The 27634-nt window shown below is 47.7% G+C and overlaps 1 protein-coding gene across 1 annotated transcript in view; it reads right to left on the bottom strand.

The window, feature by feature from the left end:
* Positions 1 to 2468: 2468 nt before the first annotated feature.
* MADCAM1 (mucosal vascular addressin cell adhesion molecule 1) overlaps positions 2469 to 27634 on the bottom strand; it is a 39358-nt gene continuing 14192 nt past the window's right edge. The window contains exons 2-5 of the mRNA XM_086946311.1: positions 17766 to 18047; positions 11414 to 11737; positions 8961 to 9938; positions 2469 to 3342 (exon numbers count right to left, since the gene is read on the bottom strand). Of these exons, the coding sequence (XP_086802437.1) occupies positions 3197 to 3342; positions 8961 to 9938; positions 11414 to 11737; positions 17766 to 18047 (1730 nt within the window). The 3' untranslated portion in view covers positions 2469 to 3196. The remainder of the gene's footprint in view (positions 3343 to 8960; positions 9939 to 11413; positions 11738 to 17765; positions 18048 to 27634) is intronic.

Below are 27634 nucleotides of genomic sequence, written 5' to 3' on the forward strand. Positions count from 1 at the left end.
CCCTCACTCACCCTCACTCACCCTCACCCTCACTCACCCTCACCCACACTCACCCTCCCTCAACCTCTCACCCTCATTCACCCTCAACCCCTCACCCTCACCCTCAAACCTTCACCCTCAACCCCTCACTCACCCTCACTCTCACTCACCCTCACTCAGCCTCAACTACTCTCACTCACCCTCAACCCCTCACCCTAACTCACCCTCACCCTCACTCACCCTCAACACCTCACTCACCCTCACCCTCACTCACCCTCAACACCTCACCCTCAACCTCAACCCCTCACCCTCACTCACACTCACCCTCACCCTCACTCACCCTCACTCACCCTCAACCCCTCACCCTCACTCACCCTCACTCACCCTCACTCTCACTCACCCTCAACCCCTCACCCTCACTCACCCTCACTCACCCTCAACCCCTCACCCTCACTCACCCACCCTCACCCTCACCCTCACTCACCCTCAACCCCTCACCCTCACACAGTGCAATAGGTCTCAGACCATTTCAGTTAGAGCTTTAAGAAATGTTTATGGCTTTTTTTATTTGTAATTCTTTAGCATTGGCTACAGGAAACAAAAATGCTAAACATTTACAAAAAAAACCCATAAACAATTCTAAAAGCACTAACTCTAATGGTGCGAGACCTATTGCATTTCCAATGCTTGTTTCTTGCGCATATGATTTGTGCTCTAACTCTGAGAATTTTGTGTATGGTTAAATTGTATAAAATCTAAAAAAATAAAAAGTGTAAAAATGTTTGTTTAAGTTGGTATGTTGTTTGGGAGCTGAATGTGTGGTTACAATGTAATGCTTTTTTACAACACAGTTTTCCTTTAATGTTTAGACTATTTTGATCTTTCTTAATTGTGCTTTAATCTAACTTTTAGCTATCCACTCTCCAAAATTAAAGATGCAGAACAGTTAATACTGCTGAACACAGTACTTACACGGTGATGTAAAACAGCATGTTGTGATGTTACTTTCTAATACTGAACAAGTGTTGATTGCTTTGGTCCACGCGAGGCCGCGCTCTAAACAAAACAAGGAATCATCACTGTGGCTCTCTCCAGAACAGTCGGAGGGACCTGCTATAAAATTCATTAGAAGCTGCAAAATCCGCCAAAAATGCTTTACGGGGCCTCGGCTTTAAAAAGTCCTTTTTGTGCATATCTCAGCCTTTGGTGGTCCCAGGTTGACTGGACCACCACCAAACTGTTCAGCCCCATGCGGCCTTGCTGTTCTCGTCATATTCCATCTTCCAGGTCCTCACCCTAGGTTGAGGGGGGAGGGGGACAGACCTCTAAATCATCACCTTCCTTGTTTATCAATGCTGTTTTAAGTTCTTAAATGTTTAGAGCCATTGTTCTACAGCTGTAAGTAGTTTGCTTTCTAAAAGTCTTTTTTATGGTAGTTTTGAGAAATATTAAAAAGATAGAATGCACTGTTTATATCTTGGTAGGTTAATGCTCTTTAAAAATGTTGTTTTATTGTGATGTCTTGTTTCTTTGGTTTTCTTTCAATTGTGTTAGAAGTTATCTTTAGTTATTTACCCTTGCTAATAGGCGTCATCGACATTAGCGACTGCTTTCAGTCGCTAACGGGTTGGGAACACCCACCTTGCAGGTCATTAGCGATAATTATCGCTAACATGCAAAGCGGGCCCCAAACCGCTCGCTATCGCCTACAAGCTGTCGCTAACTGCTGTTAGCGACAGCTTGCTAATAGGGCGATAGAATTTTCGCCACTTAGTGGCTGAAAACGGCAGCTAAAGTGGCGAAAATTGCCTATCGCCCCCCCTTGATATTATGCTCCACAGTACTTTCACAGTAAGGTAAAAGACAGTTATCTGTGTTATGAGGCAGCAGATACCGGCAGATGTAATAAACATACGTGCCTTCACCCACATTGTTCTCATTCTGCGACCCTTTTCAGATGAGTGGAACCTTTGTTTCACTCGTATCACGTTAAGCTTAGCATATCGTTTTCAGAGCTCCAGCTTGTAAAGTGTGTTTCTAAGGATGAACCCGACGCTTGCCTTTCTACTGGGAATCGTTCTTAGTTTTGGCGTCATCATGTCCCATTGCTCAAAATCCTGCGTCACCCTCTCTTGTTCCTTTCAGTGAAAGCAGAGTGGGCTTGTGTTATGTTATGAGATTCATGCGGAGCACACGTACACAATGTTTTCTTTCTTTTGCCAATGCTACACATTATCTTGCCAAAGCTGAACTGCATCGCCCAAGCACTGGCACAACCTGCAAGTCCAAATCCTAAGACCTATTGCCTATGCCAATGCTTGTTTTAGCAGAGGTGGCCTGCCTGGTGGAGGGTGCACCCATGTAAATATCCCCCCATAGGTGGACACAGATGGCGCTGCCATCTCTTGAGACTTCCAGGTAGTTCGATGCTGACATATAAGAGGGAAAAAACGTCACATTATTATCATTTTAACAGGAGCTTTGTCTTGATCAGAATTTTAATCTGCGGCATGAGGTGCGCGCGGCATCCATCCCACATAATTGAGACAACCCCGTTGACAATTCTGCATGCAAGAACCAATGGGGAGAACACCCCAGAGAAGAATACCACATGCTTATCCCTGAAAAATAGTCCAATTATGCAAAACCACTGATTTCACACAACTTGCAGAAGGGCCTTGGCCAGAAGTACAGTTCATTAATCTCTACCCCCAGCACGATTATAATTTCTGACGTTCCTTGAGAACCCCTCCCTTAATGATGGAACTCTGACCGCCTCATGCTTTAAATTTTTAGATCTTCTGTGGCCACAAAAATGATTTCAACACAGGATCAAATCTCTGCTCCAGGGCGAGAATTGCTTCTGCAGTGAGGTTCCAGGCTTCCAGGCAGGGACAGTTCCTCCACTCGGCCAGGGCAGCTGTCCATCTCCCACTCTCAGGTGTCCTCTTTACTAAGACCACCTTAGTTCCAAGTATGTGTTGCCCTGTTCGGCGTGTCCTTTTAATTCACCGTTCTTCAAAGAACGCCTCTTGGGTTGGTGTCTTCTTTCCCCCAACCCTCTTCTATCCTCCAACCTTCTGGACATGTCCACTGCACTCCCTATCCAAGATCCCAAGACGTGGCTTCTCTCAGTGCCCAAAGGGGTTCCTGGGAGCTTCATCCGTATAATGAAGAGGGGACCATCTGGGTAGAAGAGGAAATAGAGACGTGATTCTCAGAGTCTGGCCAGATCAAATGATCCCTTCTTTGTCCCTGGAAATTTCAGTCTTTTACTCAGCTGGTGGACACCAAGACCGGAGGTCAGCAGGCCCAGGAAGGAGAAGACCGACCAAACGGCGACTGAATCTGGATCCACTCCAGCTGTGGAGACAGAGGAGACAGGTCAATCGGGCACAGAGAGCGCAGTGAATTCAAAAACACAAGGAATGGTGACTTCATTGACTTGTGACAGGGATTGGTGAGTATTTTATTTTATTCAGAGTTTTATATAGCGCGTACATGACCCATGGGTATCAGAGCGCTTTACAGTTACACGTCGAAAATGGTTTAGAGTACATCAGATATAGTAGTAGTATAAAACATAGGGTTACGATGCGTACCTTTGGTACCTGGTTACGACAATAACAAGAGTAGGACCCATTAATTGTAATAACGTGCAGCCTGAGTGCATTTGTAGCGATCTGGAGAGTTTACCCTTACATACGTTGTTGTCCTGTGGAGGCAAACTCCTATACCAGATTTAATTGGCACTAACTCTTTGATCAACGGTGAGGACTGTTATGGTGTCTCTGTTACCTCTCATGGGTAGGACGCATCGGCACCTGAGAAGGAATAGGCAGCGCCTACCAACTGACCACGATGCAGATGATGATCAGTTGTTTAGGGTAGGAATTTGCTCATTAGGAAGATCTTTGCTTCCCTCTTGAAGGTTGACATGTTTGAAATTCTTCTAATGTTTGGAGGGAGTGAGTTCCAGATTCTGGGGGCAGCTCCGGAGAATGCTCTGTCATCGGTTTGCTTCTTCTGAAAGATGGGAGGTTTCAGCATCAGGTCTCCCGCACTCCGGGATGGTCTGCCTCCACCGGATAACTCAATTTTCTGGGCTAAGTGCATTGGTGTTTTGTGGTGGAGCGCTTTGTGGATAATACATGCCAGTTTAAGCTGAATTCTGGCTTAATATAGTAGCCAGTTTAACACCTTCAAGTGTGGGGAAATGTGGGGGCATATCATGAAGGGCAGTATCGCCGCTTTGGCTGCACTTTTTTCCGCTAAAGCGGCGATAATTTTAACGCCCTATCAGTATGGACACGTTAGCATGTGTTTCCATGCCTTTTCGCCATTTCCCTGAACGCCCAGTTGTGCATCTCTAATGAGATGGAAAGAGGACGTTCCTCCCCCAGATAACGTGAGAAATGTGGGTAACCGACATTTCTCCTATCAGCAAGCTGCTCGCTAACCTGCGTAACAATAAGAAAAGTAGTGCTAACCGCGGTTATCGCTACTTTCCTTACACCTGCTTTCAGTCTGACTTAGCCATTATATCCAATGGAAGGTGGATATAATGGCAAAGTCTGTCCTGCCCTATCATCAACCTAACGCCAAACGTTGTGAGAGTATCACTGGATTCCCAGCGATAATCGCAAATTTGGCAGCTTGCGCATGGAATTTTATCGCTTTGGAGATAAGCGTTGCTGATAGCAAGCTATCTCAGCGATAAAATCCTTGGATAGCCGGCGATAATTATCCTCGCACTAAGCGCGCTGAGCGATAATTATCGCCGGCCCTTGCTGATATGCCCCGTGGTTGTGTTTTCTTCAACCTGGAATGAGTCTTGCAGCTGCATTGAATGAATGAATGAATGAACTCAGATTTATAGAGCGCACGTAGCAGCCCCTGAGGCGTCCTGAGACAGGCTTTTAGTGGTGCTGTGGAGATCTTAGGTAGTCCTGTTCATCATAAACTGACTAAGCCATACTTTTAATGGCAGGTGGATTGTACGGCTGAGGCAATGGGGCATATCATCAAGGAAACGTGATAAATATTGCATTTCCTGCTTTGCGCGATTCTGTTTCAAGCCGCTATCGCTGGATTTAATCACAGTGGAGATATGCCTTGATAATAATGCTATATCTCGGTGATTAAATCCAGCAATACGCAGCGTTAAACAGAATCGCGCAAAGTGGGAAATGCGGTTTCCTTGATGATATGCCCCTCACTTTTTTGTGCATTTTGTTTCAGATGATGGCTAGTTACCCAATGTAATGACACCTTTAAGGCATTATTTATTGTCTTGATCTCCTCCAGCGAAGAGATCTTGATGTAGATCTGAGTGTCATCTGCGTACATGTGATAGGAGATGTTGGTGTGCTGGAGAATTTCTGTAAGGAGTTCGACCTATAGGTTGAATAGTGATGGAGATAGATTTGAGCCTTTTGGAACTCCAATCGAATTTGGGGATGTGAGGACAGCGCCTGGTTGACCATGAATCTTTGCGTTCTGTTCGGGGAACATCCATTACGACGCAGTGTTTACACCGCACTACCATTACAACACAGGAATCACAATGCAAGTCGTTACAACGACTTGCGCTGGATGGCGCTAGAGACTAAGGAATAGTAGAATTACTATTCCAACACCTTCCCTACTGTTGCATAGGCTGGAGTTGGAATAGTAAATCGTACTATTCCTAAGTCCAGAACCTACAGCGCAAGTTGTTGTAACGACTTGCGTTGTGATACCTGTGTCGTAATGGTAGCGCAGTGTAAACACCGCGTAGTAATGACATACATCCGTTCTGTTCTGAAGGAAGGATTTAAACCATTTCAGCAAATTTCCAGATAATTCCATCCTGCCTTCAAGGCGGGCTAGTTATTTTTCATGATTTACTGTGTCAAAAGCAGAAGACAGGTCAAGAAGAATTAGTAGACATGTTTCATTGAGATCCAGTGCCTGTAATGCATTATCCACTATATGTAGGAATGCTGTTTCCGTACTGTGGCCTGGTCTGAAACCCGATTGGCAGTCGTCCAACAGATTAAATTTAGTGATGTGATGGCTCAGTTGTTATTGCGCACATTTTTCAAGTAGTTTGGATAGTAATGGAATATTGGTCACTGGACGAAAGGTGTTTGGGTCGGCCGCGTCCCCCATAGGTGTTTTAATGATGGGGAGGACTTAACCTGTTTTTAGGCAATCTGTTAAGGCGCCTTGAGCCAGTGAGGCATTGATTATTGTTGTCCATATGGGGACAACAATGTGGTTGAGTCTTTTCAAGCATTTTAAGGGGAAGGGGTCATTGTAGTGTTTATTCGGTTTTATAGCTGAGAGAGTTTCAGCAATGGTCTTCTGGTCATATAACTTGAAGGTCGACCATTGTGCTTTATTTTTCATCATAGCTTGAGCGGTGTGCATGGTAACATCATTCTGGGATGACAATGGGCTAGAGAGGTTGTCTGCTGCCTTCCTGAGTTCCCTTTCTAGAGAGTTGGCTTTGTCTGTAAAGAAGGCTGAGAATTCCTCACAGCTCAGTTGGGTTTTTATAGATTCCTCAGTAGATTTGGCCAATTAGGTAGCTTCTGTTATTCCCGACCTGTACAATGTACCAGTGTGAACAGCCAGATGCCCCGACAAGGGCTGTGCGTGGATCATACACTCACAAGCAGGGTGAACCACAAGACCACCTGTGGTGTCCGTTCGTGACAAGCCTGGAGTTCAAGGTCTCACGACCATTATAAATATGTGAAGCAGTGGTAAGGGGAGAGGTTGAAGCTGCATGCAACTCCCAGCTTTGAAGCAATAGAAATAAAATACATTCACACTTGGAAGTGTGTCAGCCAGTTTCTCCGTTCATACAGTCTCTACCTCCCTCCCGACCATACAAGCTGCCTTAGACATGCAGTAATTTTGGGGCTCAAACACCTTGTCAATCCTGAACACAAACCACAGAGATGGAGGGAGTCCCTGGTGCAGCTGGTCTATCTCTTCAAGCCGCTGCCATACAGACACGCGGAACCGAGGGCCCAGCCGGACTGTTACTCGTGGGCATTGCCATATAGAAAGAAACAATTGATGGACGGAATAATAGACAATGCAAACATTCACCCTCAGTCACAAGGATCTGGGTTAAATCCATCATTCTTTTGCTCATCACTCCACCCCAGTTTGGACCCAGCCGTATGCAAATCAGTCTTGACCCTGTGCCGCATGGGAACAGTCCAGCCCGAACTGCCAAGCCAGGTCCTCCCTGGACCACAAACAGGCATCCTTGTACCAATTTCAGGGCATCACCCTTCATTAGCCAGTCTAGCTTGAATCCCGTGGTGTAGTGAGCACAGGACCCACGTCTGGGCATACCCTTCCAACTTAGGGCGACATATGCAAAAGAAACAATTGTTGGACGGAATGCTGGGCAATGCAAACATTCACCCCCAGTCACAGGGATCTGGGTTAAATCCATCATTCTTTTGCTCACCAAACCACCCCAGTTTGGACCCAGCCATATGCAAATCAGTCTTGACACTGTTCCTTGTGGGATCAGTCCAGGCCGAACTGCCAAGCCAGGTCCTCATGGACCGGAAACAAGCATCCTGGGACTGGTTGCTCTCCATGCCACTGGGGTCAACCTATCATGGCTTAAGAGGGGTTAAACCCTGAAACCGGTCCTAGGATGCTTGTTTCCAGTACGGGGAGAACCTGGCCTGGCAGTTCGGGCTAGACTGTTCCCATTGTGCACAGGGTCAAGACTGATTTGCATATAGCTGGGTTCAAACTGGAAAAAACGATGAATTGAGGCCCAGATCTCTGTACTGGGGTGAATGTATGACATTGTTCTGCATTCTGTCCATCAATTGTTGTTTTTGCATTGTCATATAGACACAGGTTATCCCAGAGCAAACCAACCAGACCTTCCTGGGCACAGATACTGGTTCCAGGGCCCCCCACAGTTATGGGAACGCCTTATCCAACCAACCTGTGTATTCGCAGCATGCTACCATGGGGATCAAGGCACGCAGGTGCATGCAGAATACATATACATATATATATATGCAGAGGGATGCGCGTGGGATCTGCAGGTGATCCCTTGGAATCAGGCACTGGAGACGCAGCCTTGAGCCCAAGGGTAGCGGCGCTGTTGATTGTCAGGCTTCCAGAGACTTGCTCTTGGATGGACCCAAGATCTCATGAGAGCTGGAGTGAAGCTCTAAGTGATGCCTCGCGTTTGAGGACTGATGGAAACCCTATTGATGGTTAAGAACCCTCTCTTCTTTTCAACACATTTGGGGCATATTTACAAACCCCGAACACCACTGGAGCGTCACTTTTTCTGGTGCTCTGTGACGTTGCTCTCTACCCCATATTTACAAGGTGGCGCTAAGCCACTTAACATGACCTAACACCACCTTGTAAATATGCTCCTTACTGCAGCAGTCCGCCACGCCAAAGGGGCGGGCAATGGGTGTTGCTGTGGGCTTTCCGCCGCAACACCCATTACTTTTTGATGCTGTCCCATATTTAGAAGACTGGGGCAGCGCTAAATACTAAGGACAGGTAAAACCCAGTCCTAGGATGGCGATACAAGCAGAAATTATTCATTTCTCCTCGTTGTTTGCTCTTTCTTAAGTGTGTTGAATTCTGCAGTACACAGAAGAGTTACAAATCACCTTTAATGATTGTTCATGTGCAGGAAAGTGTTCCTCCCTGCACATAAACAATCACCCCTGCAGCACAGCCACCCTTACAACACGGCGCAAGGGTGGCTGCACTGGTGCTAGGCAGCTTTTTTAACGCCAGTGCAGGGGGAACAAAGGGGTGTGCCGTATTTTTGTAAATACGACTCATCTCTGTGTTTTAAAAATGTCACAGCGCATTACCAATTGGGGCGCAACACTGTGGTCCGACATTTTCTTGTAAATATCCCCCTGGAAGTTTTCATTTGGGGTTTATGGTACTTTGCAGCCGCTCTGTGCCTTCATACTCACATTTAGGGGGTATTCTTTCTGTGGGGTGTGATTTGGAAGAGATTGGTGGCGCTGTGTTGTCCTCTGGAGTGGAAGTGTGCTTAGTACCAAAGTATCCCCTCCTCTTGGTGATGGAGTCTGTCTCTTCTGTATTCAGAGTTCCAAGGATGGGGCGTCTGCTCGCAACAGTGATTTTTCTTTTGGGGTCTTCTCTTCCATCCACTCCTCTGGCCGCTGCAGTCGCAGTCGTGAACTGAATTCTGGTGTTTCCTGTCTCATTTCTGGCTTTGCCTCGGGTGCTTGAGTTCACAGCTGTGGGATTATCTCTGAGGGCTACAGTCTCATTTGTGGGGGTCACTCTAAAAGTTAGTGTCCTATTAGTGGGGATCTTTGTGAACATTACCATCGTGTTTGTAGGACTGGCGCCATAGGCTACAGTCTCAGTTCTGGGGTTCAGTGTGGCAGTGGGGGTCACATTTACAGGGTTCCTTCTGTAGAGTACAGTCTCAGTTCTGGGGTTCAGTGTGGGGGTCACATTTACAGGGTTCCTTCTGTAGAGTACAGTCCCAGTTCTGGGGTTCAGTGCGGAAGTGGAGGCCACTTGTGTGGGTTTCCATCTGGAGGTGAACGTCTCATTTCTGAGGTTGCCCTTCCTTGCTCTTTCAGCTAAGTGGTTCACTTCCGTTACAGTCTCATTTGTGGGGTTCACGCTGGTAGCTGAAGTCTCTTTGGGGGTCACTGTGTAGAATATGATTTTATTTGTGGGGTTCAATCTGGTTGTTGTCGCCTCAGGGTCGGGCTTTGCCTGAACGGTGTCCCCGGTCACATTCCCATGGACAGCGGCAGTCTCTTCCCCGGTGTTTCTGGAGGGTGAAGTCTCCGCCGTGGGGTGCCCAGTGCTGGTCTCTGGCTCGTTTGTGGGGTTACTGTTCACGGTGACAGTTCCGCATGTGGGGCAGACCTCTCTGGGGCCAGTTGTTGGTTCCATTGCATGTCCATCTATGAATAAAACAGTTGGTGAATTCACCCCATCTTGCAGACAATCTATGTTTTATGTCTCTTAACAGATTGATCCTCCAATCACCAGGCCATAAATAATCAACTTTGCAGTCCCTCCTGATGCACAAAAAGAGATGCAAACTGAGGGCCTAAAAGGGGAAACATAGAGGTGAGGCAAACATAGAAAGAAGACAAAGTTTTTGAGAGAGAATGGGTTTGCGTTAAGGGAGCAGGAAGCAGTGGCGATCTGAGCAGTGTGATCTTGCTGTCGAGATGGTTGTGCGGTAGGCAAAGAAGACAAAGACCTGGCAAAGTAGGAAGGCAACAACTTGAATGAACATAGAAAGGAGACCAAAAGACTGAACATGGAAAGGAGACAAAGGGACTGAACATAGAGAAGAGACAAATGGGCTGAACATGGACAGGAGACAGAGGGACTGAACATAGAAAGGAGACAAAGGGACTTAACATAGAAAGGAGACAAAGGGACTGAACATAGAAAGGAGACAACAGGACAAACACAGAAAGGAGACAAATTGACTTATCATAGAAAAGAGACAAGGGGACTGAACATAGAAAATAAACAAAGGGACTGAACTTAGAAAAGAGACAAAGGCACTGAACAACGAAAAGAGACAAAGGGACTGAACATCGAAAAGAGACAAAGGGACTAAACATCGAAAAGAGACAAAGGGACTGAACTTAGAAAAGAGACAAAGGCACTGAACATCAAAAAGAGACAAAGGGACTGAACATCAAAAAGAGACAAAGGGACTGAACATCAAAAAGAGACTGAACATAGAAAGGAGACAACAGGATAAACACAGAAAAGAGACCATGTTATTAAACATAGGAGACAAAGGTCTTAGCACAAAAGAAAAACTGGAGTGAACATAAAAAGGAACAAAGGCATTCAACATAGAAGGAGACAAAAAGGACTGAACATAGAAAGGGACAGAAGGACTGGACATAGAAAGGAGACAAAGGGACTGAACATAGAAAGGAGACAAAGGGAGTAAACCTAAAAAGGAGACAAAGGGAGTATATACACTAAGTAGACAAAGCTGCACATAGACCAAAGGCACATCCAGTGTCTAAAGGTATGAAATACAAGATCACATTCAGCGATTCAGACCATAAAGCACACATAGAATAAAAACATGGAGCCATATTATCAAGAAAGGGCGATACATTTTCGGCGCTTTTATCGGCAGGAAACTGCCGCTAAAGCAGCGATAATGGGCTTGATAATATGTCCTTGTGAATTCCCATAGAAGCCCAGGTTAACACCAGAACCTGGGCTTCTATGGGAATTCACAAGGGCACATTATCAAGCCCATTATCGCCGCTTTGGCGGCAGTTTCCTGCCGATAAAAGCGCCGATAATGTATCGCCCTTTCTTGATAATATGGCCCAAGGTCCTATGCCGAGGCCCATGGCTTACTCTTAAATTGAAAGTTATTTTCCCCACTTACTATATGCACTGAAATTCAGTGTTTTATTCCGACGCATTGTGCCTTCCCGTAGATTCAGTTCCGCCTCACACCGGTACTCTTCTCCTTCCATCGCCTCCCTTCCTGGGAGGTCGAGTCTCAGCTGGTAACTCTGCACCTCGTCCATCTCATCCTCCTCGCTACTGATGTTCTGCTGTTCCGGGGTCTCCAGCCTCTCCTCTCCACGGTACCAGCTCAGAGTCAAGGCGTCGAGGGGGTGCACCCGTCGGATGGAGCAGATGAGATGATCTGGCTGCCCGGACCCCCTCTCTGGGTGGAGAGTCAGCTGCATGGTGTCTGGAAGAGCTGAGCCAGAGATACAGACAGAGTCATTTTCTGCCAGCCTGAACCCTCCAACAGAGCCTAGTACAGAATGACATATCACACACTTAACTGGTCCAGACTTATGGCCTGGGTGAATTTTAAGGAGTGAGCAAGGAACTATCATTCATGTCTCAGAGTGACTGCTGGTTCCTAAATCTGGGTGTGGCTTACTTCACACTTCAGTTGTCCCTTAGTACCATGGACACAATTTTAGGATACCCAAGTTTGGAGAGGTGTGGTGCAGCGGCCAGGGCAGCTGACTTTGGAGCAGAGGGCTCAGGGTTCGATCCCCGGCTCCAGCGGCTGCTCCGCTCAGCACCATGTGACTCTGGCCAATAGCTCACTTAATTTCCACAACGGCCTCCAGTGCCTTGAGACCCATAAGGGTGAGTAGTTTGTGCTTTACAAATACGCATTTTTCACACCTCCATTTCCCTACATATAAGGGTAAAGTTTAGGAGTTCCCTGGTCGTGGCCCAGGTCAATCGGTGCAAGGTGTCATGGCACATTTTTAAAGTTTCAAAGTATTGCACTTGTCCATTGCCCTGTATATTAGGGTCAAAGTTTGTGAGTTTCCAGTAAAATTGCCCCTGAGTATCATGACCACGGTCAAGGAGCTACTGGGCTGCTACCTTGGGGCTGAGGTCATTTGCTTCTGGTGTCCTGGGGCCTGTCCTGCACTGGCTCTGCAAACGGTGCCAGGTACAATCCCCTCCAACGTTGACCTTCAGGGCAGCAAGGGCCAGCAGTCACGGGCTTCTCAAGGCGGTAGTATGGGGGTGCTCAACAATCAATCAACAGGCTTAGTAAAGTGAATGTCCAGCCCAGAGTTTAACTTTGGAAGAACAAAAAGTACTTTAAGCACAGAGTTGTACTAAAACTACACACTTCAATGCTCATTTACAAGTCAGAGTCTCTGGACACTAACTCTAGTAGCCACTGAATACTGTATAAGGCCAGGGGCATCCAAAATGGACCCGGTGGCCTCCATTATCCTGATCACTCACACATCATGGATGTATCAAACTGCGCACACACATAGCATGTTTAACACACACTTGAGATGTTAGTGTAGGAAACTGGTGAATAGAAGCAGAACTTTACAAGAGTGGTCCGGCAGGAAGACGTGGTCAAAACCATGGATTTACAAAACACAGACCCCTGCCGCTACGGCTATATATGGTAAACCCAGGACATGGACAGCAGTCCTCTGTCACACACAAGTGTACTCTTGGTGCACCCCTCTAGCTTACAGCACAAATCCAGGAACTCTGGAGTCGCGGACAAGCTTAGACCGCCTTCCATATACTTAGGTTAGAGTGACACCAGGGCCAAACACAAACATTCTGGATACCAGATACATGTAGTTGGGCACTCGGGGCAGGGGAACATGTCTGTTTACCATGAGGGGTCACTCCTGTCCCAGAAGCTCCACTGTCACATTTTTTGGGGGCAGTACCCAAGTCTTTATACAGGGCCATAGCCCTAAGTGCTAGGGGAAAACGCTCAGTTCCCAAGTCCTGGCACATCTTGCTTGTCCACACAAATCATACCCACATTTTTAGGGCTTCCAAGTATGGGCAGAGTCCCACTCCTAATGTTAGCATCAATCTGTGAGAAATGTCAAGTCTTAGGCCAGCTCAAGTGTTCCTCCATTTTATTGTCAGATTTGAGAGATGACGTGGGATATTTAAAAGGGGATTACACCACTGGAACATCCCTTTTTAAGACGTTCCAGTGGTTCAATGCCCTGTTCTATATTTACAAAGAGGCACTCAGCCACTTTGCATGGCTTAACATCACTTTGTGAATACGGTGCCCCTCCATGCAGCTTTCTGCGTCAAAGGGGTGTGCAGTGGCTTTGCTTCTTGATGCTGACCCAGACTTACAAGGATCTGTACATCTGAGGCCGCGCCATAAACTCATGCCATGAAAAATCAGGCGCTAGATTGGCGCAGCTATGAGAAATACTTTTATTTCTCATTGTTTTTGCTTTTTCTATGTGTGCTGCGTTCTGCAGCACACATAGAAAGAGCACAATGCCTTTAATGATTGTTTATGTGTAGAATGGTGTGCCTTCCTGCATGTAAACAATCATTAAATAATGCTGATTTGCTACTTCTATGTGTGCTGCAGAAAGCAAGGGGCACCTTCCTGCACATAAACAATCACCCCTGCAGCGCAGGCACCCCTGCACTATGGCACAAGAGTGTCTGTGTTGGCAGTAGGCAGCTATTTTTAGTGCTAGTGGAAACACAGGGGTGTGCCGTATTGTTGTAAATACAGTGCATCCCTGAGGTTTGAAGTGACGCAGTGCTGCGCTGCCAATTTTTCTGCAGCACCATTTCCTTGTAGATATGCCAACTCAAGCCTAGACACAGCTCCCCTCTTCCAGTGTGGGCCAGTGAAAATCTAAGAATCCCCAAGTCTAGACACAGCTCCCCTCTTCCAGTGTGGGCCAGACAAAATCTAAGAATCCCCAAGTCTAGACACAGCTTCCCTCTTCCAGTGTGGGCCAGTCAAAATGTACGAATCCCCAAGTCTAGATACAGCTCCCCTCTTCCAGTGTGGGCCAGTCAAAATCTAAGAATCCCCAGTGTGGGGCAGACAAAATCTAAGAATCCCCAAGTCTAGACACAGCTCCCCTCTTCCAGTGTGGGCCAGTCAAAATCTAAGAATCCCCAAGTCTAGACACAGCTCCCCTCTTCCAGTGTGGGCCAGTCAAAATCTAAGAATCCCCAAGTCTAGACACAGCTCCCCTCTTCCAGTGTGGGCCAGTCAAAATCTAAGAATCACCAAGTCTAGACACAGCTCCCCTCTTCCAGTGTGGGTCAGACAAAATCTAAGAATCCCCAAGTCTAGACACAGCTCCCCTCTTCCAGTGTGGGCCAGTCAAAATCTAAGAATCCCCAAGTCTAGACACAGCTCCCCTCTTCCAGTGTGGGTCAGACAAAATCTAAGAATCCCCAAGTCTAGACACAGCTCCCCTCTTCCAGTGTGGGCCAGTCAAAATCTAAGAATCCCCAAGTCTAGACACAGCTCCCCTCTTCCAGTGTGGGCCAGACGAAATCTAAGAATCCCCAAGTCTAGACACAGCTCCCTCTTCCAGTGTGGGTCAGACAAAATCTAAGAATCCCCAAGTCTAGACACAGCTCCCCTCTTCCAGTGTGGGCCAGACAAAATCTAAGAATCCCCAAGCCTAGACACAGCTCCCTCTTCCAGTGTGGGTCAGACAAAATCTAAGAATCCCCAAGTCTAGACACAGCTCCCCTCTTCCAGTGTGGGCCAGACAAAATCTAAGAATTCCCAAGTCTAGACACAACTTCCCTCTTCCAGTGTGGGCCAGTCAAAATCTACGAATCCCCAAGTCTAGACACAGCTTCCCTCTTCCAGTGTGGGCCAGTCAAAATCTACGAATCCCCAAGTCTAGACACAGCTCCCCTCTTCCAGTGTGGGCCAGTCAAAATCTACGAATCCCCGAGTCTAGACACAGCTCCCCTCTTCCAGTGTGGGTCAGACAAAATCTAAGAATCCCCGAGTCTAGACACCGCTTCCCTCTTCCAGTGTGGGCCAGTCAAAATCTAAGAATCCCCGAGTCTAGACACAGCTCCCTCTTCCAGTGTGGGTCAGTCAAAATCTAAGAATCCCCGAGTCTAGACACAGCTCCCCTCTTCAAGTGTGGGCCAGACAAAATCTAAGAATCCCCAAGTCTAGACACAGCTCCCCTCTTCCAGTGTGGGCCAGTCAAAATCTAAGAATCCCCAAGTCTAGACACAGCTCCCCTCTTCCAGTGTGGGTCAGACAAAATCTAAGAATCCCCAAGTCTAGACACCGCTTCCCTCTTCCAGTGTGGGCCAGTCAAAATCTAAGAATCCCCAAGTCTAGACACAGCTCCCCTCTTCCAGTGTGGGTCAGTCAAAATCTTAGAATCCCCAAGTCTAGACACAGCTCCCTCTTCCAGTGTGGGCCAGTCAAAATCTAAGAATCCCCAAGTCTAGACACAGCTCCCCTCTTCCAGTGTGGGTCAGTCAAAATCTAAGAATCCCCAAGTCTAGACACAGCTCCCCTCTTCCAGTGTGGGCCAGTCAAAATCTAAGAATCCCCAAGTCTAGACACAGCTCCCCTCTTCCAGTGTGGGTCAGTCAAAATCTAAGAATCCCCAAGTCTAGACACAGCTCCCCTCTTCCAGTGTGGGCCAGTCAAAATCTAAGAATCCCCAAGTCTAGACACAGCTCCCCTCTTCCAGTGTGGGCCAGTCAAAATCTAAGAATCCCCAAGTCTAGACACAGCTCCCCTCTTCCAGTGTGGGCCAGTCAAAAAATAAGAATCCCCAAGTCTAGACACAGCTCCCCTCTTCCAGTGTGGGCCAGTCAAAATCTAAGAATCCCCAAGTCTAGACACAGTTCCCCTCTTCCAGTGTGAGCCAGTCAAAATCTACGAATCCCCAAGTCTAGACACAGCTCCCTCTTCCAGTGTGGGTCAGTCAAAATCTAAGAATCCCCAAGTCTAGACACAGCTCCCCTCTTCCAGTGTGGGCCAGTCAAAATCTACGAATCCCCAAGTCTAGACACAGCTCCCTCTTCCAGTGTGGGCCAGTCAAAATCTACGAATCCCCAAGTCTAGACACTGCTCCCTCTTCCAGTGTGGGTCAGTCAAAATCTAAGAATCCCCATGTCTAGACACAGCTCCCCTCTTCCAGTGTGGGCCAGACAACATCTAAGAATCCCCAAGTCTAGACACAGCTCCCTCTTCCAGTGTGGGCCAGTCAAAATCTAAGAATCCCCATGTCTAGACACAGCTCCCCTCTTCCAGTGTGGGCCAGTCAAAATCTAAGAATCCCCAAGTCTAGACACAGCTCCCCTCTTCCAGTGTGGGCCAGTCAAAATCTAAGAATCCCCAAGTCTAGACACAGCTCCCCTCTTCCAGTGTGGGCCAGTCAAAATCTAAGAATCCCCAAGTCTAGACACAGCTCCCCTCTTCCAGTGTGGGCCAGTCAAAATCTAAGAATCCCCAAGTCTAGACACAGCTCCCTCTTCCAGTGTGGGCCAGTCAAAATCTAAGAATCCCCATGTCTAGACACAGCTCCCCTCTTCCAGTGTGGGCCAGTCAAAATCTAAGAATCCCCAAGTCTAGACACAGCTCCCCTCTTCCAGTGTGGGCCAGTCAAAATCTAAGAATCCCCAAGTCTAGACACAGCTCCCCTCTTCCAGTGTGGGCCAGACAACATCTAAGAATCCCCAAGTCTAGACACAGCTCCCTCTTCCAGTGTGGGCCAGTCAAAATCTAAGAAACCCCAAGTCTAGACACAGCTCCCCTCTTCCAGTGTGGGCCAGTCAAAATCTAAGAATCCCCAAGTCTAGACACAGCTCCCCTCTTCCAGTGTGGGCCAGACAAAATGCAAGAGTCCCCAAGCCTTGACAGCTCCAGTGCTTTGTGTGTTAGAATTAAACTTTTTGGCTGTCCTTGAGTTGTGTTGCGGCTCAATTCCCCCTATACATTGTCGTCACATTTTAAGAGTCCCCTGGTGTTTAGACAGCTCCATTGTACCAACATGTCAGAGTTCACAAGTCTTGATACAGCTCCATTGCTTGTATGTTGGTGTGAAATGTAGAGCAGCCACATCTTCACACAGATCATTAGCATTACAAACCTGAGTCAAACACCACGAATTCAGAGTGATGCTTGGCAGCAGGTCTTACACCTGGTGTGTGTCTGCTCTTCAACAGTTTGTGGGTTGCTGCACCCTGTGCCTCAGGTGTGCATTGCCCAGTATACTCTAAGCTGAAGACCTAAGGAGGACTAACACTGGTGCCCAAAGTGGGCACAGGATGGGCAGATCAGACCATTCACATAAGATAAATGTACACCCAATGAATCTAAATAGATCACGTTCTCAGTGATTCTCCTTGAATCCTATCCTGGCACCGGCTCTTCTGGGCCTACGTTGGACACAGCAGAATTACAAATGCAGCGCAGACTCCTCGTTTCCCTTCCATCACCCCAAACTTACAGTAGAGCCGCAACCAGCTGGTCCTCTGCTGCCCGCGGCCGCGACCCCCGCAGGTGGCCTCACAGGTGATCCTCCTCTCCTTGTGCAGGGCAGTGCTGGCTATGTACAACAGGCTGTACTGGGGGGCGGAGGTGACGTGGCCAGATTTGGTGTCCAGCCCCTTCCAGGTGAATATGGCGTTCAGGCATGGCATGGAGCAGTTAAACTGGACCGAGACCCCCAGGTGCACCAGGGGGTCTTTTGGCAGCAGGGAGACCTGATTCTCTCTCCGTGAGGGGTGGCCTGCAGGGAAAGACAACGGCACTACATGAAAATAAAGAAAACATTTAAAGAAATAGCATAATGACCGATCCAAAACTGCAAGTGTTTTTATATAGCGCTTACTACCCCTGAGGCGCTGAAGTGCTTTTCGGTGAGTAGTAAGTTACTCCGCAAACCAACGTGGGTTAGTAGAGGGAAATATAAGTTTTTGTTGGGAGCGGTGGACATGTGAGCTTGTTAGTTGGATGAATGGGATCAAGGGGGTAGAGGAGGGAAGAGTTTGCAGGGGGGTGTTTTGGAGGTTCGGGGTGAGCCCGAGAGTGGAGGTCGGGTTGGGTATATCCTGGAAGACGAAGAGGATGTGTCAGAGAGTGGTGGTTTGGGGAGAAGGCTTTACCATTATTTTCCTCTGCAGTGGGAGGAAAACATATAAATATGTAGATATTTAACTGCACCGAAAGGTAAACAGAGATTTTTGGATAATAAGCCTGCGCAGAATAATCAGGAGATATAAATAGTAGAAGATGAAATACCATAAGTACATGAAGATATAAATGAGGAAAAGTGAAAATGAAGAACTTTTCTTCCATGGAATAAAAAGACAAAATACATACGTTGGAGTAATGTACTAGATCTGTATTTTTTGTTTTTGTGGAGTTTTATATAGTGTAAACTAGACCCGGTGGTATCAGAGTGCTTTACATGAGCACCAGGTACGTTACAGACGAGCACATTCACATTTTGTTGTTGTTTAGGCACGGGGGGATTGTGATTTGCCCAGAATCATAGGATGTTTGTGGTAAATGAAGATGCAGAGTCCACTTAGTAAGTTAAGATCCTTTATTGCAGGTTCCTTCCAGGTTAGATAGACAGGTTAAGATGTAAGGAAAACCCCACCAGGAGCCAGCTGTTAGCAGCTCAGCCTGAGATGACCAACTGCCACAGTAAGTAATAGAAAGGCACAGTGAGCTAGAGGGACACCCTGGCATTCTATGATGTCATAGATAACATAGTACAGTCTAGCCAGAGAAGAACAGTGGAGAGGACATTTACTACAATGTTGAGCATCATTGCCGAGAATTGAACCCAGTGCACAAGCTCCAAGGTCGACCATCCTAGCCGTTTGGACACATTCTCTCCCCCTGTATTTTTCAGACCAGCAAAGTGACATTTAAAAACAAGCATTTGCAATGCAATAGGTCTGCATTAGGAACGTTTGAACTATTGGTATTGTAAATGAGACATTTTTTATTTATGTGTTTATTTTGAAAATAGCGAAATTAATAGCTTTGTCATTTACAATGCCAATAGTTATAACTTTCGCAAATGTGACTTCTATACCATTTGTAATGCAATATGTGTTGTATTTATGTGACTTAGATGTATTGATATTACAAATAACAATGGCTTTTAATTTTTAAAAATAATTAATACTTAAATAAAAGTGATTGTAATTTATAATGGCAATAGCTTAAACATATGTAAATAACTTTTGTGAAGATTATGTTCAGTGTATTTTATTGTGACGAAAATCCAAGAACAGAAGTGAAATATTAACATCTTTTTGTGACATTTCTTATAAAGATCGAAACATTGAGAGAACATATTTGGACCAGTTGTTGTTGAATGGTTGCGCAGATTGATGCTGTGGTGGCTCTGAGTGATGTTGTGGTGGTGACGAGTGATGCTGTGGCATTCAGTGATTTTGTGGTGCCCCTGAGTGATGCTGTGATGGTGCAGACTGATGCTGTGGTGTTGTGATAGATAGATATAGTGAGGGCGATAAATAGATAGAGTGAGGGCGATAGATAGATAGAGTGAGGGCGATAGATAGAGTGAGAGCGATAGATAGAGTGAGGGCGATAGATAGATAGAGGGAGGGCGATAGATAGATAGAGTGAGGGCGATAGATATATAGAGTGAGGGCGATACATAGAGTAAATGCGATAGATAGATAGAGTGAGGGCTATAGATAGAGTGAGGGCGATAGATAGATAGAGTTAGGTCGATAGATAGAGTGAGGGCGATAGATAGATAGAGTGAGGGCGATAGATAGATAGAGTGAGGGCGATAGATAGAGTGAGGGCGATAGATAGATAGAGTGAGGGCGATAGATAGATAGAGTGAGGGCGATAGATAGAGTGAGGGCGATAGATAGAGTTAGGGCGATAGATAGATAGAGGGAGGGCGATAGAGTGAGGGCGATAGATATAGTGAGGGCGATAGATAGATAGAGTGAGGGCGATAGATAGATAGAGTGAGGGCGATAGATAGATATACCGATAGAGTGAGGGCGATAGATAGATAGATAGATAGATAGATAGATAGATAGATAGATAGATAGATAGATAGATAGATAGATAGAGGGCGATAGATAGAGTGAGGGTGATAGAGTGAGGGCGATAGATAGATAGAGTGAGGGCGATAGATAGATAGAGTGAGGGCGATAGATAGATAGAGTGAGGGTGATAGATAGAGTGAGGGTGATAGAGTGAGGGCGATAGATAGATAGAGTGAGGGTGATAGAGTGAGGGCGATAGATAGATAGAGTGAGGGCGATAGATAGATAGAGTGAGGGTGATAGAGTGAGGGCAATAGATAGATAGAGTGAGGGCGATAGATAGATAGATAGAGTGAGGGTGATAGAGTGAGGGCGATAGATAGAGGGCGATAGACAGAGTGATGGCAATAGATAGGTAGATAGAGTGAGGGCGATAGATAGACAGATAGAGTGAGGGCGATAGACAGATAGATAGAGTGAGGGCGATAGATAGATAGAGTGAGGGCGATAGATAGATAGAGTGAGGGTGATAGATAGAGGGCGATAGACAGAGTGATGGCAATAGATAGATAGAGTGAGGGCGATAGACAGATAGATAGAGTGAGGGCGATAAATAGATAGACAGATAGATAGAGTGAGGGCGATAGATAGATAGAGGGAGGGCGATAGATAGATAGATAGATAGATAGATAGAGGGAGGGCGATAGATAGATAGAGTGAGGGCGATAGATAGATAGAGGGCGATAGATAGAGGGCGATAGATAGATAGAGTGAGGGTGATAGATAGAGGGCCATAGATAGATAGAGGGTGATAGATAGATAGAGGGCGATAGATAGATAGAGGGCGATGGATACATAGAGGGCGATGGATACATAGAGGGCGATAGTTAGATAGAGGGCGATAGTTAGATAGAGGGCGCTAGATAGATAGATAGATAGATAGATAGATAGATAGATAGATAGATAGATAGATAGATAGATAGATAGATAGATAGATAGATAGATAGATAGATAGATAGATAGATAGAGTGAGGGCAATAGATAGATAGAGTGAGGGCGATAGAAAAATAGAGTGAGGGCGATAGAAAGATAGAGTGAGGGCAATAGATGAGGGCGATAGATAGAGTGAGGGCGATAGACAGAGTGAGGGCGATAGATGGAGTGAGGGCAATAGATAGCACATGGATCGGGATGCAACACAGAAGGAGGGAGGGTGGATGGTAGGCAACACAGAGTGAGGGAGGGCTGTCAGTAGGCAACTCGGATGGAGGGTGAAGGCAGCACGGAGGGAGGGTAGACAGGATGCAATACAGAGGGGGCAGTCGACGGCACACAGATGTAGGAAGGGTGATTGGGACGAAAACAGGGAAGGAGCGAGGGTGGATGGAAGGCAACAGGGAGGGATGGTGGGTGGGAGCCAACAGTGAGAGATAGGCATCAGTGATGGAGGGTGGGTGGTTACACAACAGGGAGGCAACACAGAAGTTTGGTGGGCGGGATGCAACATGGATTGCAACACAGTGGGTGGGTGGGTGGGATGCAACACAGAGGATGGGTGGCCGGGATGCCAACACGGAGGGTGGGCTGCAACACAGAGGGTGGGTGGGTGTAATGCTACACAGAGGGTGGGTATGGCAACACGGCGGGTAGGCAACACGGAGGGTTAGGTGACACAGAGGGTTAGGCAACACAGAGGGTTAGGCAACACAGAGGGTTAGGCAACACAGAGGGTTAGGCAACACAGAGGGTTAGGCAACAAAGAGGGTTAGGCAACACAGTGGGTTAGGCAACACAGTGGGTTAGGCAACACAGAGGGTTAGGCAACACAGAGGGTTAGGCGACACAGAGGGTTAGGCGACACAGAGTGTTAGGCAACACAGAGGGTTAGGCAACACAGAGGGTTAGGCAACACGGAGGGTAGGCAACATGGAGGGAAGGCAAAACGTAGGGTAGGCAAAATGGAGGGTAGGCAACATGAAGGATGGGTGGGCCAGCGGTGAGATAGATAGATAGATAGATAGATAGATAGATAGATAGATAGATAGATAGATAGATAGATAGATAGATAGATAGATCAATAGATAGATAGAGTGATGGCGAGAGAGTGAGGGCAAAAGATGGACAGATAGAGTGAGGGCGATAGATAGATAGATAGATAGATAGATAGATAGATAGATAGATAGATAGATAGATAGATAGATAGATAGAGTGAGGGTGACAGATAGATAGAGTGAGGGTGATAGAGTGAGGGCGATAGATAGATAAAGTGAGGGCGATAGATAGATAGAGTGAGGGTGATAGAGTGAGGGCAATAGATAGATAGAGTGAGGGCGATAGATAGATAGATAGAGTGAGGGTGATAGAGTGAGGGCGATATATAGATAGAGTGAGGGCGATAGATAGAGGGCGATAGACAGAGTGATGGCAATAGATAGGTAGATAGAGTGAGGGTGATAGATAGACAGATAGATAGAGTGAGGGCGATAGATAGACAGATAGATAGAGTGAGGGCGATAGATCGATAGAGTGAGGGCGATAGATCGATAGAGTGAGGGCGATAGATAGATAGAGTGAGGGCGATAGATAGATAGAGTGAGGGTGATAGATAGAGGGCGATAGACAGAGTGATGGCAATAGATAGATAGAGTGAGGGCAATAGATAGACAGATAGATAGAGTGAGGGCGATAGATAGACAGATAGATAGAGTGAGGGCGATAGATAGATAGAGGGAGGGCGATAGATAGATAGATAGATAGAGGGAGGGCGATAGATAGAGTGAGGGCGATAGATAGATAGAGGGCGATAGAGTGAGGGCGATAGATAGAGGGCGATAGATAGATAGAGTGAGGGCGATAGATAGAGGGCCATAGATAGATAGAGGGTGATAGATAGATAGAGGGCGATAGATAGATAGAGGGCGATAGATAGATAGAGGGCGATAGATACATAGAGGGCGATAGTTAAATAGACGGCGCTAGTTAGATAGAGGGCGCTAGATAGATAGATAGATAGATAGATAGATAGATAGATAGATAGATAGATAGATAGATAGATAGATAGATAGATAGAGTGAGGGCAATAGATAGATAGAGTGAGGGCGATAGAAAGATAGAGTGAGTGCGATAGAAAGATAGAGTGAGGGCTATAGATGAGGGGGATAGATAGAGTGAGGGCGATAGACAGAGTGAGGGTGATAGATGGAGTGAGGGCAATAGATAGCACATGGATCGGGATGCAACACAGAAGGAGGGAGGGTGGATGGTAGGCAACACAGAGTGAGGGAGGGCTGTCAGTAGGCAACTCGGATGGAGGGTGGAGGCAGCACGGAGGGAGGGTAGACAGGATGCAATACAGAGGGGGCAGTCGACGGCAACACGGATGTAGGAAGGGTGATTGGGACGAAAACAGGGAAGGAGCCAGGGTGGATGGAAGGCAACAGGGAGGGATAGTGGGTGGGAGCCAACAGTGAGAGATAGGCATCAGTGATGGAGGGTGGGTGGTTACACAACAGGGAGGCAACACAGAAGGTTGGTGGGTGGGATGCAACATGGATTGCAACACAGTGGGTGGGTGGGTGGGATGCAAGACAGAGGATGGGTGGCCGGGATGCCAACACGGAGGGTGGGCTGCAACACAGAGGGTGGGTGGGTGTAATGCTACACAGAGGGTGGGTATGGCAACACGGCGGGTAGGCAACACGGAGGGTTAGGTGACACAGAGGGTTAGGCAACACAGAGGGTTAGGCAACACAGAGGGTTAGGCAACACAGAGGGTTAGGCAACACAGAGGGTTAGGCAACACAGAGGGTTAGGCAACACAGAGGGTTAGGCAACACAGAGGGTTAGGCAACACAGAGGGTTAGGCGACACAGAGGGTTAGGCGACACAGAGTGTTAGGCAACACAGAGGGTTAGGCAACACGGAGGGTAGGCAACATGGAGGGTAGGCAACACGGAGGGTAGGCAAAATGGAGGGTAGGCAACATGAAGGATGGGTGGGCCAGCGGTTAGATAGATAGATAGATAGATAGATAGATAGATAGATAGATAGATAGATAGATAGATAGATAGATAGATAGATAGATAGATAGATAGAGTGATGGCGAGAGAGTGAGGGCAAAAGATGGACAGATAGAGTGAGGGCGATAGATAGATAGATAGATAGATAGATAGATAGATAGATAGATAGATAGATAGATAGATAGATAGATAGATAGATAGAAAGATAGATAGAGTGATGGCGAGAGAGTGAGGGCAAAAGATGGACAGATAGAGTGAGGGCGATAGATAGATAGATAGATAGATAGATAGATAGATAGATAGATAGATAGATAGATAGATAGATAGATAGAGTGAGGGCGATAGATAGAGTGAGGGCGATAGATAGAGTGAGGGCGATAGAGTGAGGGCGATAGATAGATAGAGTGAGGGCAATAGATATAGTGAGGGTGATAGAGTGAGGGCGATAGATAGATAGATAGAGTGAGGGCGATAGATAGATAGAGTGAGGGCGATAGATAGATAGAGTGAGGGTGATAGAGTGAGGGCGATAGATAGATAGAGTGAGGGTGATAGAGTGAGGGCGATAGATAGATAGATAGAGTGAGGGCGATAGATAGATAGAGTGAGGGTGATAGAGTGAGGGCAATAGATAGATAGAGTGAGGGCGATAGATAGATAGATAGAGTGAGGGTGATAGAGTGAGGGCGATAGATAGATAGAGTGAGGGCGATAGATAGAGGGCAATAGACAGAGTGATGGCAATAGATAGGTAGATAGAGTGAGGGTGATAGATAGACAGATAGATAGAGTGAGGGCGATAGATAGACAGATAGATAGTGTGAGGGCGATAGATCGATAGAGTGAGGGCGATAGATAGATAGAGTGAGGGCGATAGATAGATAGAGTGAGAGCGATAGATAGATAGAGTGAGGGCGATAGATAGATAGATAGATAGAGGGAGGGCGATAGATAGATAGAGGGCGATAGATAGAGGGCGATAGATAGATAGAGTGAGGGCAATAGACAGAGGGCCATAGATAGATAGAGGGTGATATAGATAGAGGGCGATAGATAGATAGAGGGCGATAGATGCATAGAGGGCGATAGTTAGATAGAGGGCGATAGTTAGATAGAGGGCGCTAGATAGATAGATAGATAGATAGATAGATAGATAGATAGATAGATAGATAGATAGATAGATAGATAGATAGATAGATAGATAGAGTGAGGCAATAGATAGATAGAGTGAGGGCGATAGAAAGATAGAGTGAGGGCGATAGATGAGGGCGATAGATAGAGTGAGGGCGATAGACAGAGTGAGGGCGATAGATGGAGTGAGGGCAATAGATAGCACATGGATCGGGATGCAACACAGAAGGAGGGAGGGTGGATGGTAGGCAACACAGAGTGAGGGAGGGCTGTCGGTAGGCAACTCGGATGGAGGGTGGAGGCAGCACGGAGGGAGGGTAGACAGGATGCAATACAGAGGGGGCAGTCAACGGCAACACAGATGTAGGAAGGGTGATTGGGACGAAAACAGGGAAGGAGCGAGGGTGGATGGAAGGCAGCAGGGAGGGATGGTGGGTGGGAGCCAACAGTGAGAGATAGGCATCAGTGATGGAGGGTGGGTGGGTACACAACAGGGAGGCAACACAGAAGGTTGGTGGGCGGGATGCAACATGGATTGCAACACAGTGGGTGGGTGGGTGGGATGCAACACAGAGGATGGGTGGCCGGGATGCCAACACGGAGGGTGGGCTGCAACATAGAGGGTGGGTGGCTGTAATGCTACACAGAGGGTGGGTATGGCAACACGGCGGGTAGGCAACACGGAGGGTTAGGCGACACAGAGGGTTAGGCAACACAGAGTGTTAGGCGACACAGAGGGTTAGGCGACACAGAGGGTTAGGCGACACAGAGGGTTAGGCGACACAGAGGGTTAGTGTTAGACGGACCGGGAGGGTCGGCCGAGGTACGGGGAGAGGTCTCCAGGGAGAGCCGTCTCCAACGACTGTACAGATGAATAACTTCCCCCCCACAGACGGACACCACACAAGACTGAAGGTTAACGAGACTTTATATGCAATTCTTAGGTTACGATGATATGGTACAAGGAGGTCTGGACTCAGGGGTCCCCTCTAGCTTAGTCTTTGGTTGAGGAAAAGGGTAGCGGGACAGTCTTTAGTTACCGGTGAGTCCAAAAATAGCTCTCAATCCTTGAGCTCGGCGTTCTTGATGATCGGGCCGTGGAGGAGCCAAGCAGGTCCCGAGATGGTCGGATGAAAGATGACGGTCCGCGGCGGAGCCTGCAGGTCCCGATGAAGATGACGGTTACAACGGTCCGCGGCCACGCCAGCAGATCCGGACGACGATGAAGGATGAAGGTTACGACGGCTGTGGCAGCGCCAACAGGCAGGATGATGGTGCACAGAACAGAGCTACGGCAGCGCCAGTAGTCTGTTCAGGATGAGTTCCTCTTTACGTCTCTCGACTCCAAGATACAACTGCCTTCCTGCTCTGGAGCTGCCCCAGTTATAGGGCTGGCGTGCTTTGATGTCCGGACCCTCGCACTTGGAGGTCGGGGGTCCGGGATGCGGGATTCCAGACACCCAGCAGGGGGGTGGAGCCAGCGCCCGGGGAGGCGATGGGCGAGCGGCACTTGGCGGGGGGAGCCATCGACACCTCTTTCTCCCATTGACTTGCCAAGTAGCCCGCTCACCTCCTGGGTGGATGGTGGTGCCGAGATGTCTGAGGCCGGGCCAGGCCCAGGGTCGGGGTCGATCGGGGGCCAGGCGACCTCGTGGTGAAGTGTCCAAGATGGCGGTTCAGGTTGGCCGCGTGGGCCGGCAGGGGATCGGGCCCACGAGGTTAGCTTGCCTCGCAGGCAGGGGCCCTGAGAGGGCAGCAGGTGTACAATGATGATGCGTGGTACTGTCGTGGCGGCTCTCGGGCCTGGTTGGGCTGGGGGAGAGCGGCCCTTCATGTGGCCTGTCCAACATGCGTCCCCCCCAGCTGAAGGCGGGGAGAGTTACCCATCTTCCTGGGGACTCTCGTCGTCGAGGCGGAAAAACCGGGACAGGCCGTCTGCGTTGGCGTGGTCTGGTCCTGGCCGGTGTTCGACTGTGAAGTCCATACCTTGCAGGGAGATGGACCAGCGCAGCAATTTTGGGTTTTCCCCCCGCATATGCATCAGCCACTGCAGGGGTCGGTGGTCGGTCTGCACCCGGAAGTGGGTGCCAAAAAGGTAGGGCCGGAGCTTTTTGAGGGCCCATACCACTGCGAATGCTTCTCTCTCTATGGTGCTCCAGCGTTGCTCCCGGGGTAGG

This window comes from Lissotriton vulgaris, chromosome 12 (assembly GCF_964263255.1).
Source record: "Lissotriton vulgaris chromosome 12, aLisVul1.2, whole genome shotgun sequence".
NCBI lineage: Eukaryota > Metazoa > Chordata > Amphibia > Caudata > Salamandridae > Lissotriton > Lissotriton vulgaris.